At 39.8% G+C, this 18,249-nt stretch overlaps 1 protein-coding gene across 1 annotated transcript; it reads right to left on the reverse strand.

Moving 5' to 3' along the window:
• Positions 1-493: 493 nt before the first annotated feature.
• SLC5A12 (solute carrier family 5 member 12) lies at positions 494-16,081 on the reverse strand. Its single transcript, XM_058807176.1, has 15 exons — positions 15,650-16,081; positions 13,572-13,637; positions 12,455-12,506; positions 11,128-11,195; positions 9,995-10,149; positions 8,642-8,782; positions 7,103-7,232; positions 6,680-6,768; positions 5,710-5,822; positions 4,571-4,638; positions 4,130-4,216; positions 3,349-3,527; positions 3,025-3,128; positions 2,656-2,777; positions 494-1,485 (listed from the first exon to the last, which is right to left on the reverse strand). The coding sequence occupies exons 1-15, from the start codon at positions 16,004-16,006 to the stop codon at positions 1,327-1,329; spliced, it is 1,890 nt and encodes a 629-aa protein (XP_058663159.1). The 5' UTR covers positions 16,007-16,081; the 3' UTR covers positions 494-1,326.
• Between the last annotated feature and the right edge of the window lie 2,168 nt (positions 16,082-18,249).

The following is an 18,249-nucleotide window of genomic DNA, read 5'->3' on the forward strand; positions in this document are numbered from 1 at the left end:
GCTCCATGAGACAGCAAGCAGCTGCCTTGCAGCCAGACTCAGCTGGAAGCTTTGATGAGATGATAAGAGCACTGTAAAAGGGATTAACACAAGTATTGAGGATTAACACAAATAGTGACTTGGTTCTCAGTTTCTTGACAAACTGTTCCATGCAAGCAAGGGAGTGTCATTTACAGGCTCCTATTTCTGTTTTCTGATTAAAATCCTGGGACCACTTCCAGGGGTAGAGCATGAACCCAGACAGGTCAAGTGACTTCAAGGACCAGATTGACATACATCTGCATCATAAAGATGGTCACTGCTAAAGCAAAAGCAACAGAGGGGCTCTTCAAAGAAATACAAGCTAAATGTCTCAGGTGAGTCTGTGAGTTGTCTTTGATATTTTCATTCAGTCTGTTTCACTCAATTGTGAATTTTGTTTTAAAACAAATATGTTTATTGAAAAACTATATCCAGAAGTTAGTCAAGGTGAGAGGTGATCTGTTGGCTTTATTTTCAACCAGCAAGTTTTCAAGGAAATGTGTTTGACTGGAATAGAGCACTGAATGTGCTCTGCTTCCAAGACAGTGTACCAGACAGATTATTTTGCCTAATTATGTGTCTTTTTTTCAAAATTCAGCATGAATTATCAATTAGGAGGCATGATCATCATTAAATGTTGGTTTATTTCCTTTATTGCTAAAAAGTGGACCCTTTTGAGGTGAAAACTAACACAGATAAAGAACTATCCTGGATTCAAAGTAAAATTTATTACTCCATCCTATAGCTTTTACAATGAGAAGCTATAAAGAAAACTTGAATTCCCCAGAGGGAGCAAACACAGTTATCTTGGTGACTGAAAGACCATTCTGGTCTGTACAGAGTTCCTGTGAGGAGACTCTTTGTGATGCTTGGGTGTAGGCTCAGTCTGACCTCTCTTCTTTCCCTCCATCAGAGGGCAGCTCACAGACTCACCTTAGTGAGATACCCCATAAACTTCTCCAAAGTCTTAATTTACCTCAAGTTCACCTTTGCACACTCCCTTCAATGATGAGTTCCTGAATAGAGCATGTGATGCAGATGTATTGCAGCTGTGTCTGAGTGGGAGCTTCCACAACAAAATTCATGAAACATTTCTTCTGAAATAGCAGTGCTTCCAAAACTTGATTGTCCCATCATTGCCCAGGTCTGCCAAGAGATTGGGGAATAAAAATCTGACCTTTATTGCTATTGAGAGCAGCTGTTCCCTCTTGGTCACCTACAAGCTGGTAAGTGCAGTAAAAGAAGGTATTAATTTCTGAAGCTGAAGAACTAAAGTTTGATTAAATGTCCCTTGTCCTTAAGCTTCTAGAGGCGAGTTTCTCTGCTTATATTTGTATATGAATTCTCCTCGGAATTGTAACCACAGATCTGGTAGTTATTTTCTTTATTGGTATTGTTCTTGAAGGTGTTATCTGTTCTGGTTTTATTTGCAGCAGCTTCAGGCAGTTTTTTCTCAAAGTCCATCTGAAAAAAGAAAGAAAATACCCTTGTAGTCTGAAGCCTGTATTCACTGCTTTTTTCCTTTGATGAAAGAAAAATTATGGAAACAGTGCAGAAGAAAAAAATGTTCATTCTGTATGCCTTTTTAATGGGCTACAAAGCGTTGGGACACCTGGAGAATAGCTGGCCCTGTTGATGTGGAGGAGGAGGAGGTGGGAAGGAGCAGGTCAGATGCTGGTGAGTGCAGCACTGCCTGGTTGTTGCTCTCTGGTGCTGCTCTGGAGGGCAGAAGCCTCAGGGGCTATGGTGGTGGGGATGACAGCAGCAAGAGAGCTTCATGAGAGTGTCGGTTCTAAAGTCCTTTTCCCTGAGCCTGGTGGAAAGCAATAGCTTGGCGAACTGTCTAGAGTGTAAAGTGCAGTTTTGTCCTAGCAGGGAGAGGGAGGTCAGACCCTGTTTTGATGCCTTAGGTTTTAGCTTTTATGTTTTCCAGATTTTGTTCTGCTTTAGTGTGTAGTTCTGAGCTTCATATTAAGTGTTGGTGAGCTCACTTCACAGAGCAGCTGTACAAAACAGTTCCTTTTCTACCATGGGGCCAAGGACAAATGATCCAAATCTCAGCCCAAGAGCACAAACAACAAGGACTGAAGAGCGAAAAACAAGCAGGATGGGACTGCATGGGCTAAAGCTGGAATGGGACAATTAACTCCAATATGCAAATGGAGCAGAACTTAAAAAAGTGAGACCCCCATGAGTGGTCATGCATTTTGGTTCCTCTTGGGTGCAGCCCTGGCTGGGCTCTTGTGCTGCCCAAGGTAGATCCATGGAGGAGATGCTTTGAATAAATCCCTGCTTTATTCTTTAGCTCTGTCCAGCCTCTGTTCTAGATCAGCTTCCTGGCTTTCCTGAGGGCTCTTTGTTTTCTGAGGGCATGAGTCCCCATATTTGATGAAAATGGGAACAATGGGAAAAAAATCTTAGGGAACAATATGCAACTTAATACTGACCAGGGTTTAGCTGATTTCATTTCCAGTCTCTGCTGCTTATGCAGCATCCCTTGCAGAAGTTCAAGAGCGGCTGTTGAAGGCTGGTTATTTCTCTGCTCAGCCCATGCCCTCACGTGGGCACATGCTCTCATATGTTCCTGTGGCTCCTGGGCCACAATAGGGCTGAGCTGATAGGCTCAGCACTCACCTCCAGGCTGTCGTGCTGCACACCACACCAGAGAAATACTTTGAGTCTTTTGGACCAAAAGCAAAACAGGTCGCAGACTGGCTTAATTAACACTGGTGGGATGTCTTCTCCTTTACTAGGTCCTGCAAAAAGAAAATAGTAATAAGTGAGTCTATGGATAGCTGGCTATGAGCCTTGGGAGCCTCAGACCACAGACCATGAGGTGGGGGAGCAGGATCAGAGCCCACTGCCTACTTCTGAGTCTGTGTCCCAAGTCACCCACTAGACTTTTAAAAGGCTTTTTTTAACAGCTGAGTCAGCTTATGCAAAGGTATGATTATTTATATATGTCTGTATATATATATTTCTATGTATGTTTAGAACACCAACCTGTTATAAAGCTTATCAACAGCCCAGTGATGGCACAGCCCACACAGCCAATGGCACTGAAGTACAGGTAAGAGAGGGAGTACCAGGTGTCTGCCAGCAGAGGCCTGTGAAGAGGTGACAGAAACAGCTAGTGATGAGCATCAGTTAAGTTTGAGTTGTTGCCTGACTGAGCCAGCACAGTGCAGGTGAAGCTGCAGCTGGTGTGACGTCTGGCACCAGTCTGCACTTCCAGCCTGCCCTGTCAGTACTGCCTGCACCCCAGCTGCAGGCTGGGGGGCACACTTGGCAAAGCATAGGCTTAAATGGTAACAATAGGAAAAATACCTCTCTGGAGCCAGCGTGGGAGCTGCTGTTAGCAGTGCCTCGGTGCTGTTAGCCAGGGTGCAGTTGAGCGTAGACAGTTGCAGAGGGATGGACTTTGTTGGTGGTGCAGGGTAAATGAAAGAGCCAGTGCCAGCCCAAAAAGCCAGGCTGATCCCAGCTAAGAGGCCTCCAAGAGCACCCTTGGAAAGTATGGAAAGATACTGTTAAAAGATGGTATGTGCAAAGTGCTTTTCTGTGAATGTGAAATAGCCAGGAGTAGGTAATGATGGGTTATGGTGTAAATAAATTCTGTTCTCTCTCAACTAAGCTATAAAACATGGTGTTTTAGTGCTCTCTGTTTGTAAAAGTTAAAGCAGAAGTGTGCTTAAAGCTGTGATACAGATTTTAGTTTTACCTCTGCTAGCCTTGATAGGAATCCTGATGGGACAATATGGAATGAGCTCATGATGTGTTTTGAGTGAAAGAATGAAGGCAAAGCTTTTGAAATCACTCTGTGCATCCCAAAGCTGGGGCAAGTATTGAATAATTTTTTCTTCTTAATGAAACTCAGAAAAAAAAAATTAAGAAATCCTTCATGTGAATCTAATCACCAGTTATTCCACAGCTGGATAGACATAAATTCAGCAGGATAAATTTAGGCAGGGAAAAGGCACATATAAATAGATCTTAGATCCTCAGGCATTAAATCTGAAAAGCAGTTCAAGGACCTAAACAATTTTCAAAATTGGGTTTTAACCAAAAAACAACTTGATCTTTCAGATCAGGATTTTTGTTTACTTACCTTCCAGTTAGCACAGGGAAACACAATTCCCAGAGTAAATAATCCCAGCATGGGTCCCCCACACATCCCATGGATGGAGAGGGAAGCCTGTGGGTGCAGAGAAGAAAGAGGAGTTCAGGGCAGCAGCTGAGGGGAAGCATGCCCAGTTCTGATTTTGATCTGTAGTTTTCTCTGGGAAAATGGTGATGGAGAAGGGATAGGTAGTGATTTCAGGACACAGTTAAAGAGAGAATTGTGCTCAGTATTGTTTCCTAGCAGTGAATCAATAGTGAAGGAGTTAGAGGACTTTTTTTTTCCCTTACTTATTCCTCTCAGCAAAATGTCCACAGAAATGGTTTGGGTAATCTAGTAGCCATCAGAGCTGGCAGCATTATTTGCTCAGTTCATTATATTTTGTGTTCATTCCTATTCCATTAATTGCATTTCTGAAGCAAGAAATACCTGCACGACTCCTCCCAGCAGCGATGCTGCTGCAGCCATGGAAGTGCACAGGACACCGTACAATACACCTGGAAAAGGTAAGGTAGGGAGGCTCTCAGTGCTGGTTAAGGTGGGGATGGCTTCTAGCTCAGTAGTGTCTGAGGTGACCAGCCAGCAGAGGGGAATTGTCACTTATTGAGTGTTTAGAATAGACCATTACACACCCGTAAGTGGCTTGTATGAAGCCTTGTTGGGTTTTTGGTGGATTGATATTTCTTACAAAGTAGAACAATAGCAATGAAATTAATTTAGAAGTTATGCCTCATATAGGAATGTTTCTGTTGCCTTGAAGTATCACTTCTAAAATAATCTAATAAATGAGTTGAGAAATGATAAAACAGCATGGCTTTTTTCCCTTGACACAAGTTTTAACTTTATGGTAGGTGAAACTCTGTATGCAGCAGCCTTGAGTAAAGCCAGCCAAAACTTCTGTGCTAGATAACCTTGGTTTCAGATATAAAAATGATCTTTCTAGGTCCAGAGTGAAAAAACTAAGTAGTAAGTGGAAAAACAAGAAGGGAGAAGACTAGAAGCAGTTACAGAGATAGAAAATAGATGAGTTTGGTGCTTTCATTATATTTATGAATTTTAATAGAATTCTTATGGTATTATCATGGTATTCATAAAAGGGTTATGATGTTACTGCAATAATTGTAACAAATGTCATAAAAATTTAAATAATGTTGGATGTTTGATATGTTGATGATGTTTAGTGGTTTTGTTTTGTTTTGCTTTTATGCTTTGTTCTCTGAAAAGCTGAATAACCTGCTTATGCGATACTCTGAATAGAAGTTATCTACTGTATTACTCTAAATAAATACTACTATAGAGTAATATGGTAATAACTACATTAACATTCATTCTGTGTTACGAAGAGTGTTTTCCAATACTTTCAGTAGACCAGATTTTTCCAAGGATTTTGAGTGGGAGTTGTTCATGCTAGTCTCTGTTTGTTCCTCTGCCCTATGGTGCTGATGATGCTACCAAGGCCTCAGCTGATGTTCACCTGGGGGGTTTATAAAGTGTTGCGTTTTTGAGGGAGTCTCTCTGTGCCAGTGCCCTTTGCTGCTAAAGAAAGGGGTCTCATCTGGAGTACCCACACAAGCCTTTGCTGATCCATGTGCTCATCTTCTCAGAGATGTTTGGGAAACCTTTCTTGACCAAGTCTTCAAAGGTAACAGTTGCTAAAGCATTGATGCTGGCAGCTACCGTGCTGTAGAAAGGGAGAAGAATGGTAAGTAAATAGGAAGCAATATAATCTGGAATCAAGTTGTATTTATATAGAAATGCTTCCTCTTTTTCAGCACTAATGCTCTCCAAGAACTGTATGATTCACAGTATTTTTCATATATGCTACTTTAACTGGGGAGGTTCCTGCTGCTTCTGCAATTGCTGGGGGCTCTGCTTCATGCTGGCATGGAACAAGATAAAAACACATCCTAAGTGACCCTTCCTTTTACAAGTTTGCAAAGACTTCAAGTATAGACATGTTCCAGAATTAAAACCCTACTCCCTCACAAATTGAAGGATGTGCAGTAACCACTACTGCCACCCTGGTCCTCCATGAATGGCCCAACTCTTTTAGCTGGGTGAGTGCGCCTGGTTTTGGTGAATACAGTTCAGATAGACTTAGTGAAAATGTTTATACCCCTGACTATGATACTGTGGCAGTTACCTTAAGTAAACACAGTTTCACCATGAGCAGCTCCCAAGAGTATTTTGGGAAGTTAAACTCAGTTTTTCTACACTTTCTTTGTATTGGTAACATTATTCTAAAATGTATTTGGGATAAAAAGATACTGGAGATGTGGAGTTAGACTTATCATAAACATAATCATAGAATAATTTAGGTTGGACAAGATCCCTAAGGTCACAGAGTCCAACTGTTTACCCAGCACAGTCAAGTCCACCACTAAGCCATGTCCCTAAGTGCCACATCCACGTGTCTTTCAAATATCTCCAGGGATGTAACATAATTAAACAAAGTCTTAGGGTTTCATATTTTGACCTCATTCTGGATCCTCAAGAAATTACCATAAACAGCTAAAATGTCAATTCAGATTCACAAACCTTAGTGTTCCACTGAATGCACAGGCAACAAACAGTCCTGGGACTCCTGGCATCGAAGAAAAAATGTCCATAACAAAGTATGGCATGAGCTAGCATAGAAGGAGCACACAAGCAACACAAGAAATTAATTAAGGTAATGGAAGCAAAGTATTTTATGTTTATTAGCATGTTGCTAAATTCTGATGTTGTCCCAAATAACATGGTTTCAGATTTTGAGCGAAGGGAATATCTTTTGGGGAAAATACTCAACTGAACTAATACTGCAGGAGTGCCAGAATAGATATTATTGTAGCTCTGATCTGGCACCCACCTTAGTCCCTGAGTGCTGGAAGGACATAGAGCATTGCATAAAATTAAACTGTTCTGATATGTGCTATATCTGAGCCCAAAGCAGCTCCTAAATATTGTAATGGACATCTGTACCTGATCAGGAGCTGAAATGAAAGCAGCTGTCCAAGGGTCACAACTCTTGTAATGAGAGTACATCACCAATCCACAAAATACTGCACACACGAGGACTGTCCAAAGTCCCAATAGATTCAGGTAAAGTGCTCTAGAGGAAAAGAGGGAAACTGTTTAATGGAAGATAAACTAAAAAGTTGTTATAAGATACTTATTCTGAAGTTTTTTGGGAGATCTCTTAATTTCAATTGGTTATATAATTCAAACTGGCTGTATAATTCAAAGCAAGATGAAAAATAAAAAAAAAGGAAAGCACACCATCTCTGTGCTATAGGGCAAGGATAAAGTTTCCAAGCAACTCCATAGAGCTGGGAGAGTCAAGTAACCTCAATGCAGAATGGGCTGCACTGAGGGCTGGGTCTGTAATGCCTGTCCCTTGTAAGAACAGATTTTTGCCTGTTGGGAGATGCTGATGCTGCTCTCCCTTTAGAGCACACAGAATATTGTTTCCAATGTTACTGTAACAGTCGGTAGTACAGTAACAGTCAGTGGCTTTTTAACAGGACAGTAACAGTCCTGGTGGCTTTTCTCCGTTCCATGAATGGATGTGGGTGACAGCCTCTGCTGGGGAGGTTGTATGGCTGTGGGTCAGCAATCCTGCAGGTTCTGAGAGCTGCCAGGATTTACAGAGCTCACATCCTGTTTGGACACACCTTGCACAAGATCTATTGCTAAGGCCAGTTCAGAGTGTGCTGCCAGGAAACAAAGGTTAACACAACTTGTTACTGGTGATGTTCTCCCTGGTGTGACTTCTAAATGCTTTTCAGACACTGAATTATGTACAGGATGAACTCGTATAGACAGTCATGACCTTCAGAGAAATTAATGGCTTTACAGTCAGCAAAAAAGCTAACTGTTTTAAAAAGGAAAAAAATTAATACCTTTATTCTTTAGCTGCATGTGCAGGCAATTGGCCCTAGGTGTGTGAAAAAAAATCTGATTGTTTAGTAAAATATGTCTAGCTATGAATATATTACTGCTGAAGTTGAGGCAGGTAGCAAGCTGGAGACCTGCGTATCTATATTGTGAAGATTCATTTTGTTCTTCATTGATTCTGATTATTCTGACACTGCAGAATTTTAAGAAATTAAGATTTACTTTTATTTAGGTAATACCTTGTACTGTAGTGCTCCACTAAATCAATAACAACTTTTAATCCTGTATAACATAAACACAGTTCCAATAGATACATTTTTACAATGAGATTGTAGATAGCGCAACTTCGGTGTTGGCGTCTTTGCCATACTCTCCTTCTGAGGATTAGTTTGTCAGCCTGATCACAAATTGATAAGCTGCAAGAGATGGATTTCACTTTTTCCTCTGCATATACTTAAGTAATTTTGAACCAGAGGTAGTAAGTCTGTCAGAGCAAAATTAGCTTACTACCACCTAATGGCATCCCAATATTTATTTATCATATAAATATATTTTTTCAGTATAGCTGACAGACTGTGTAATTCTTGATTGATTGCAGGAATAGGTTGACAAGAGGTAGCTTACAGTTTAGCATGCCTTTCTGATTTGCAGGAAATGCATCTCTGTATTGTGGACTGATTGACTCCATAGAGCCCTAGCCAGGTAAATGTTCCCCCAATAACTATTGTCCAGAAGGTATGTCGTCTCAAAGGATCAACATCAAAGCTAGAAGAAAGAAAGAAAGAAGCAATTAATTTTTTTTATTTAAACATATTTTTTTTTCAGCAAGAGGTAGGTGATTTTTTCAGAACTATCTGGTGTGTCCTACCACCTGAATCAAAATTCTGCATTGGTAATACGGTTTTCCAGAACAGACGACATCGGATGTGTTCAGGTTTGGAAGGTTTTATACTTTTATATTGGAACACATTGTTTTCAAGACAGGATAAACAAATATCATTCAGACCTAGTCAGAGGATCACTTAATTCAGATTAATTAAATTTATAATGGTGCTTATGCTCAGGCATCTGACCTGTGTCATGCTGTAGCAGACCTACAAGCCATCCTGCCTGGGACCCCATCTTCTCTAAGGAGCAAGGTTGTTTACCAAACTCTAAAAAAATCCAGCAGAGTTTTAGTAATAATTTTTAATAATTATTAATAATTTTATTTATAATTAATAATAATTATAACTGCCTTTACAAGAAATTGCTTCAGCTGCTGTGTTATCTAACAAAATTCTGCTACTCTGCAAATCTAACTTGTACAAGTATATTTTTCTGTCTCGAATGTGTAGTCTTTGCAGTTCTTCTTATCTTGGTTGGGACAGCAGGTAACATTTGACCTTGCTGCTGGATTCTGTCACTGACTTGCCTTGGTTAACCAACAAATGCCCCAAACAACCAAATGAAGATCAGATTTCTATCCCAGTGCACTGGTGCACTATTGCCTGCTGCTGTGGTAAGTGCAAGTAAAACAGTGTCTGTTTTATGAATAGAAAATGAAAGATATATACAATTAGCCACTGAGATTAGTCCAGTTGACTAGAACATGGTGCTAATGGCATCAAGGTTTCATGTTTGATCCCTTTATGGGCCATTTACTTAAGAGCTGGACTTGTTGATCCTTGTGGATCCCTTCCAACTCTATTCTGTGTATGACATTGGAAGGAATAATTAGGCTGCATTTGTAGCTACACATGGAAAAATGGCAAATCTCCCCTTCAGTTCAGCAGACCTTTGATTTTTTCAAAGAGTAAAGCTTTCCTGAAGGTCAAATGCACTGCCAGTAGCTGAAGAGATGAGGAATGGACTTCTCTGAGTCACCAGAGTTATTTAATAGCAAGTCTGTGTATTTTTGACTTACTGAGGGAATGGTTTCTAAACATTAAATATGTTTAGAACACAGAGGAATGGTTTGCATCATTTGTTTCTTACTCAAATATGTTTAGCCGAGATCCTTCATGGGCATCTTCCCAGACTTTGGTCACTCCACCGTTCAGACTAGTGCCTCGAATCAGAACCGCCACGAAGCCAGCCACCATAACAACCATTTGAAATGCATCTGTCCAGACAACAGCTTTTAATCCTCCCTAGAACAAAGAGAAACTGTACACCCCCAGTCTTCTTTACTGTTGCTCAAGTACTGAAAAATGTAGCAAGACTCCTTATTTTGACAGCTTCTGATCTGTATGTGCAGCACCCAGCAAATCAGGGCTCTGTATTCTACCACAAAGTGTGTATTTTTGCAGGTCAGAAAATTTCACAGCCTAAATAGTTTGTTCACAGGCACAGAAGAATATTTGACTTTCAGTTAAAAGCTTTTTTACTGCCTCCTTTATATGCATTTGAAGAACATATGATAGTGCGGAACTTAGGGAGTTTTGGCCTGTTCCTACATCCCATAGGACTCCATATGTTCTCAGAGCCCACAATTAGCACAACACAGAAAAACATCTCCAGACAATTTGCCATTCAGCTTCTTCCATAGATTTCTTATTTGATCAAATCAGTACTAGAGCACATAATAAGTGTTTTCAAGAGGAGTGTAGCAGTATATTGAAAAAAAAAATCATTAGTGGCAATGAGAATGGTAATTATTTGTGTCTTGAGCCACAGGGCTCTGCTGCTTTGCTGCAAATATCTATACAAGATATTTGGTTTGGAATTTTGAGTCTCACGTTGCTTCCACTCAAAAGTAAAGCTCTCTGACCTTTATTATCCTTCCTAGGTTTTAGTGCTTTGTTCTTGAACACAATTTTCATTGCAGTGTTTTCCAGCTTATAATTTGTAAAATATAAGAATCATCTTCTCAAAAGAAGACAAGGGAAGCTTATTGCCTCCTTATCTGGATTCTGTCTCAAGATATCTGGTTTAAACATGGAGACATACAGCAGAGGATTAGAGAGGTTTTTTTTTTCCACCAAATAGATTTCCTTATAACACAGAATGTGGAAGAAATTTATCTGTGTTCTTCGCAGGAGCCATCTTTTTCTGATAGTGTGTAATGTTTAAAGGATGGTCGAATTAGCCGTCTGTGTTCCAAGTATTCAGTTACGCCTGTTACATACCAGAGTGCAGTAGAAAGTGCAGACAATTCCTGTTGCAGCTACAGAGCCCCAGAGATCAAATCCAGTGACTGTGAAACCAATGAAAACAAAATTGGGAGTGAAATGGGTGTGAGTCATCTGGAAGGTAGCAGAAGAGCTGTAATCCTTTAGCTTTAGAAGGATAGGAGCAATTACTAACTTCAATCTTTCGTGTCTATTAGGAGCTTTGCTGGATTGTTCAAGTTTTGTAGAACTTCTGGATACTGTTTTTCATTGTTGTTTTCTTTTGAATTGAAATTAACTAACTTTCAAGCAAAAGTAAGAATACTTGCATAAAGCAAAAATGTCATTCTGACAGGACAGAGCTTTATAAGCAATGCTTCACTTCTGTTCTTAGTCCAGACCTCATCTTGAGAAACCAAGTTCTTCAAAGATTCCCAAAAATCCTAAGATGAAAAAACATCCAACCCCTAAGTAATTCCATTACCTGCATCTAAGAATGATTTAATGCTAAAATGAACTTCATTAAAACAAATTTTTGTGTTCATTTTGCTTCGTAAAGTTTCTTTACACAAAATGCACACATTTTGTTCTGGCTGATACTGAAATCTCACCCACCAGCCATAACCTGTGAGGGCAAAACCTATTTGTAAAGGTTCTCTTATTAGCAAAGTTAGTGTGGTGTGATAATGAATGAGAACTTTCACATGGAATTCAGCTGCATGATAGAGGAAGAAAATTTGGTGCTGTGTGAGTCTGAATGCAACTCAGATAATGAACAAAGAAAAGACATTTACAATCTCTTCCCAGTCAATTTTGGTAAAATCAGGTTTTGGGCCACAATGATTCCTTGTGCCCTATGACAGCAAAATTACAAATCTCACCTATGGTGATGGCTTTATGCCTAATTTTCAAATATTAATTGAAGAAGTCTAGGGGCAGACAGATGAACAGCATTCATCTCTGGCTGCAGGAAAAGGAGCTATTCCCAAGGAAACCTGAACACAAGAGACAGGAACGGGGCCAATCAAAGTACATAGTATGGTTTTGGATCATCAGCTTGTACTGTGGACTTTGTCAGGATGTTGGGAAATTGTTTGCTTCAGGTCTCTTCAGACGGTAATGAGTGGGAAGGAGAGCAGAAGAGCAACTACGAGGTTCCTGCTAATTTTGGGTGTGAGAGGAGCTAGGGGAGTCAGATGTGGAGCTACGAGGTGAAGGCAAAAACCTTCTTATAGCACCTTTGAGCAGGGTTGGGTTTTTATCTATTTTTGTTACTTCTTTTACTGAAGCAATCCCTCTGGTGTGGTTATTTGGGGTAGCAGTGTAGTGCAGCATAAGAACTCACCTTGGTTGAGTGCCAGTGATGGAGCATAGACCACTATTCCTGTGTAAAGGATCTGAAGGAAAAAAATTATGTGTTTGAATGCTCAGTGATAGAACTTGTAGTTAGAGTAGGGCTGTGAGCAAAATAGCAGATCTAGGGTTTCTTTTGATAAGCTTGTATTGTACTATGGCTTTCTGTTTCAGCCCTTAAAAATTAAAATGTCGTGTTTAGTTCTTTTCTGAGGGAAGAACCATTATCTGTCTTTGTATTACCTATTTCTCTACTGCTAAGACAAGTACATGACAAAATATCCTCATGAAATAGAAAAAGGATATCTCCAGAAAACACAAATAGTGATACAGATATAAAGTTGCATTGATATTAGAAATTAAATTTTCATTTTTCCATTCAATCCCTTTCAAAGTAACTGGCTCAATACCTTTTATGTCTAAGATCTGAGAGAGCTGACGGAGAAACTAAGCATCAAAGTCACTAAGCATTCAGATCTGTTGCCAAATGTTTGGGAATAATTAAAATGGAATTAATGCAGAAGAAAATGTCTCCTAATCTCCCATTAAAACCTATCTTTCCATTAAATACACAAATAATGTAACCTTTCAAGATGGTGACAGCAGTGACCATCATGGGACCGCAGCTAGCAGGGCATCTGCCCTACAAGGATACCTTGTAAAGCAGTTTTCAAATAGTACACTTCACCTCAGTGTCATAAATGGGTAACTAAACATACCCAGTGAAGCTTGACCAGCTTCTCAAGAAAGGCAGAATCCACTTGTTTGGGAAGAGAGAGGCTTCCAATGAACATAATGTGACCAAGAATGTGCTGTGAGAGTACAGCCCAACATGTGTTAAATACAGCTAAAGAGTGTTAAAGACAACTAAGGAGTGTTAAAGACAACTAAAATGGCATTCTTAATACTAAACAGGAAGGGTTAGGGCAGTTAGACAGTTAAAAATACAATCTGACTTTCTTTTTAGCATTCATAGTTCAGGTGAAAAAACTAAGAAAAAAGACTACTCATTAAAACATCTCATTATAAAAAGTGTGGTGTATGGGACTAGGCTGTGAAAATCAATGGTGAGTGAAAGTAGCATAAAAAAAGAGTCAATGTTGTCTTACCGTCTGGAGGATGTAAATCAGTGTTGCAGCAAGACGGACAATCTTGTTAAATCTTAACTCCAAATACTAGGAAAAAAAAAGCGTAATGTCAGTAAAGTGCACATGTAGCATCTGTGACACAGCTGTTACCTTCTGTTTGCCCCAAGTGACACCTTACTGTGCTTACCAGTAAACTTCCTGGCAGCTGGCCCTGCTGCTGTGAGCAGCTAATGAGGAGAGCAAGATTGTCATTAGACAGAATGATAATTAGATTTAAGAAATCAATCTCCTCATCTGAACCAGGGGAAGATCTATATTGGGTTGCAGTAATCAATACCTTCTTTGCACCAGGAATAACTGGAAGATCCCAAGAACTACAAAGAAATTCTAACTTCAAATGAAGGTATATTCCAGCTCTACAATGAGGAAACTTGAGCTCGTCTCTAGCAGAAATAGCATCGACTCCAGTAGTGCCAAAAGTGGAGGTGGAGCAGATGGTGAAACAGCAGCATGGAGTTTGCTAGTGCAGGAGCTGAGCTGGCTTTCCCCCTTTTTCTGTGTTAGCCTAAAGCCAAATCTGCACATCACCAATATGGAGAGGCGCGAAGGGGGATCTTAGGGACTTCCAGGTTCAAGGATGTGGAGAGGTGTTGCCACCTTCAAAAGAACTGCAGAGGTGAGTGGATCTCTAGACCCAAAGGCCCAGGTTTTAAGGCTGAATCACCACCTGGGGTCTTTGCAGAGTCTCTCTGCCCCATGGCAGCCCCCATGCAGGGAGGCTCTTTTTGGGCCACAGTCCCATGTGCCCCCCAGACACCAGGCTGGAGGCCTGTACATGTTTTCTCATGTTCATGGCCTGTACATGTTTTCTCTCTTTACAAGTCTCTAGGCTGTGCACTTCCTACTGCCAAAATATATTTTTCTTTTCCATTTTTCTCATGCTGATCTTGTGTTTCTTGCATAATAAACCCCACAGTCTGCCATATAAATGCATGGCTAATTTATGTAACTTGATCTATTTCTAAAAATAATTTGTGAAGCCAACAGTCATCTTTGCAGCATGCTTGAAGGGTCTCTCCATCTACAATGACCCTTTTGCTGGTTCATATGACAAAAATAATTAATTCTCTAACATTGTATCAAAACCAGCTAGAAAATGCAACTACTTGCAGCAATGGTCAATTTTGCTCTTCACAGACCTGAAAGTATTTCCAAATACCCAGGCAGATCTGTTTGGCCAAATTTCCTTCCTTGGATTTGGGCTCAGTGAGCACAAGCAGCTTTTCTGTTACCAGAAGGTTCCGTGTGAAAGAATCCAGCTTTGTCATCCAATTCATGCCTAGTTGAAACTGCCCACAGTGGAGCAACCAAACTTGCAGGAGCTGATTGAAGTGAGTAAGAGGCCATCCCAAATGATCAGTAGCTGTCCCGTGGATGTGCTATTTATAAGGACCGCTACTGAACTTTGATATGAAGGAAAAAATGTGTTCCAGAGAAAATGCCAGGCAAAAAACTCTACAAAATTCAGAAGTCATTGATTTCTTTTCCTAGAGAATGCTTGAATTTATTCTCCAGCCCTGACTGGTTTTTCTTCTTCTTTCTTTTTTATTTTTTTGAACAAACCTGCCACCTTCTTTCTCTTCTTCCCACTGCAGCTACTTAGATATAGTAACTTGGTCAAATTTACCATATCTAGACTAAGTTTGAATTGGATAGTATTGAATGTTGTTCTTAAAGTCTGTCTCTCTAAACCAGAGCAGAATACTAAAAGACCAGAAACATTTGGATACGCTTAAATATTTTCCAGCTGTAATTTAACTTGATGCTGTGCATAAACCCTTATCCAGTCTGTGCTATATGTGCATAAAAGGAGCTCTGACCCTTGGACTAGGATTTCAGCTTATGCCATATAAATAGCTAGTTTAAATAAGTAAATTAAATTTAAATGCAAATTATTTCTAAAAATAATTAGTATATCAATATATTTGTTCTGTAAAACACTGCAGAAAGCTTTCTGTTGAAGATTTTTCTCTAAAAAAATATATTCATGATAATTAGTTATGCTAGAATAATGCCTTTATTTTACGATTTCTACTTACCTCATAAGTGCTTGTGATGCCAGATCTATAAAAAACAGGTAGAAAAAGTTCAGAAGTAAAAATGATGACAAGTGTGTATGAAAGAAAGAAGAGCACAAAGGATGCCCCATAGCGATAAACTTCGGAGGGTGTCCCCAGGACCGTCACTGCTGACATGAAGCTTGATGTAAGAGAAAAAGCTATGGGTCCACATGTCATCTGCCTACCGCCCACCAAAAATTCCTTTGACGTTTTCTTTTTCCTCTCTTTAACTGCAAAAAAGACTCCAATGCTGGCAGAGACTAAAAATAGGGCTGCAAAAACAATATAGTCCCAAGTCACAAATTTTTTAACTTCTGGAGCTACAAAGTTTGGCATTGCCAAACCAATTTACCAATTGGTATAATTGATATACCAATTGTATAATTCTCTGATGGAAGAGTCTGTTTTACTGTGTCTGCTGCTCTGACCAGATTGACTCTGTTGACAGCAACGATGAATCTTATCTGTAGCTCAGCAATGACAAAAAATAAACTGGAAGAGTGTTCAGCCAGAACACCTTTTCTAATCCAGTTCTGTTCTAGGGAGTTAAAAAAAAGGTAGCTAAGGATGAGTTAAGGAGGAATACACTTAAACCCAAGTACTGTGGGTGCTTCTGCCAGGCAAGCTGAAATAAAGGAGTTAGCTGTGAAATCTGTAGTACAATTCCTTTTTATCTGTATTGTGTAAGTTTAAGGTTAAACATTAGCCTGGCACATTGACATGATCCAACTCTTTTCTAATGTCTCAGCATTTTTAAATAATGAAATGAGAGCAATAGAGGGGGGGAAAAAGGAGAGAAAAAGGAAGGGAAGCTCAGTGTACAAACCTGTAATCAGTAGTGAGTTCATTTTCAGAGAAGCAGTTTCCTCATATAGTTAAAAACTAATCTTGAATGCCAGCAATAGGCTTTGCAGCTGTCCTTTGAGATGCTAAGTGTGCTCCTGGGTAGAATTCTCTGGAACTTACCATGGCCATAAGAAACTAAAGTGTTTAATGGTTAAAACTAATTATGGTGCTCCACCCCCACCTTCTGGAGTTCAGCCTTGGTGTGTTTGGAAACCCAATGGGCCTCCAGATGTGTAGTTTGTGCTTAGGGTGAGTTTCAGTTAGAAACTAAGTTTTAACTGACTTCTGCCAAAGACAATATAGCTTCTGTGGGTTCATGTGAGAAATTGCTTATTTTGTTTATCCATATAAAATTTTGTTGGACTTACAGGACTACAGAATCATAGAAAAACAGACTGAACTGCAACATTTATCTTAACTATGTCTTTGGCATAATTTTGTAAATTCAATTATTAGGTTTTCCTTTTGTGTTTGTGTTTTAAATAATTGAACATTCATTTTATCCTCATTAATGCAATAACAATACATTTTCCAAAGAAGCAGGAAATTACTTGTCATCCTGAAGGATGAACTTTTACAGAGAGGTAGTGTGTGCAGTCACAACCCTGAAGGAAGAGTGGAGAGTGTATTGTGAGGAAAATTTTAAAAAAGAAATTATGTAACCTGGAAGAGCTTTAAATAGCAGAAGTCCTTTTCTTCAGCCTTGTCTTGGTGAGGGATGGATCCTTACATCTCTCTGTTAAGTCATTGGTAAATAGAGGTGGTTTTGCTATGTCAGTAGCAACTTAGTGTGTGACCAGACCTGAAGTCTTGCCTGTTCCCATCCATTGCTCAGGAGAAGAACTTCTTCTGCCCATGTGTGCAGTAGAGATTGTGCAATTTTATAGTTGATTTTGGTGAGACTGAGTGTGAAGGGGGAAGTTGAAATTCCCCTTTTGTTGCCAAATATGAGCTGAAAAAGACAAATAAAAACCGCAAACCAAAGGTACTTCTTTAAAGGTACTGCTGCATACAGACAAAACATTTTTAGTCCATGTAAGTTAAAAATATGGAGTGCAGGTTTGGGACCCATGACCCCAAATGTGTGAAAGCCAGGATATGGATGTAGCAGTTGCCATGGCACACCACTGTCTAACCTGTGGCCTGTGGGTGGTGAGATGGAGGGGCCAGAGGAGACAGCAGTGAACCACGTTCCGTGGTGTGGATTAGAGTCAGTACAGGTAACAAGCTGAGAGTTTTCACACAACTCTATCCCAGTATGCAACCATCGCTAGTTAATATTTCTCTTTTGTTCAGACCAAATGCCTTAGAGTGTTGCACTCTCAAAAAAATAGCCAAGCATTCCTCTGCTTTTAAGAGGGTGAATTTTTTGCCTTTCCTCCCCCAGCTTTTTGCTTTTCTCCTTATAAGTGTGGATATGGATTTGAATATTTTCTGCATGTTTTATTTCATACCTAGAGGGTCTTATTAATAAATGTCTCTGGCAATGGTAAGACCTATGCCATTACAACATGGAGTTTCTGGGGTCAACCTCCAGGTCTGGCAGGAGGCTAATTTAATGGGGTTTGCATGCAGTTTGTAGGGCCAACCAGGAAAATCACAGATTGATCTAGCCTGAGCACAGGGACATAAAGTGAATTCACAAAAAGATGCAAAACCCTCAAACTTGAGGGTATTTCTTCTTAAATTTGAGCTGCTGAACATGTGTTATCTAAATAAGACCTCATCAGTTT

This window comes from Ammospiza caudacuta, chromosome 6 (assembly GCF_027887145.1).
Source record: "Ammospiza caudacuta isolate bAmmCau1 chromosome 6, bAmmCau1.pri, whole genome shotgun sequence".
Classification (NCBI taxonomy): Eukaryota; Metazoa; Chordata; class Aves; order Passeriformes; family Passerellidae; genus Ammospiza; species Ammospiza caudacuta.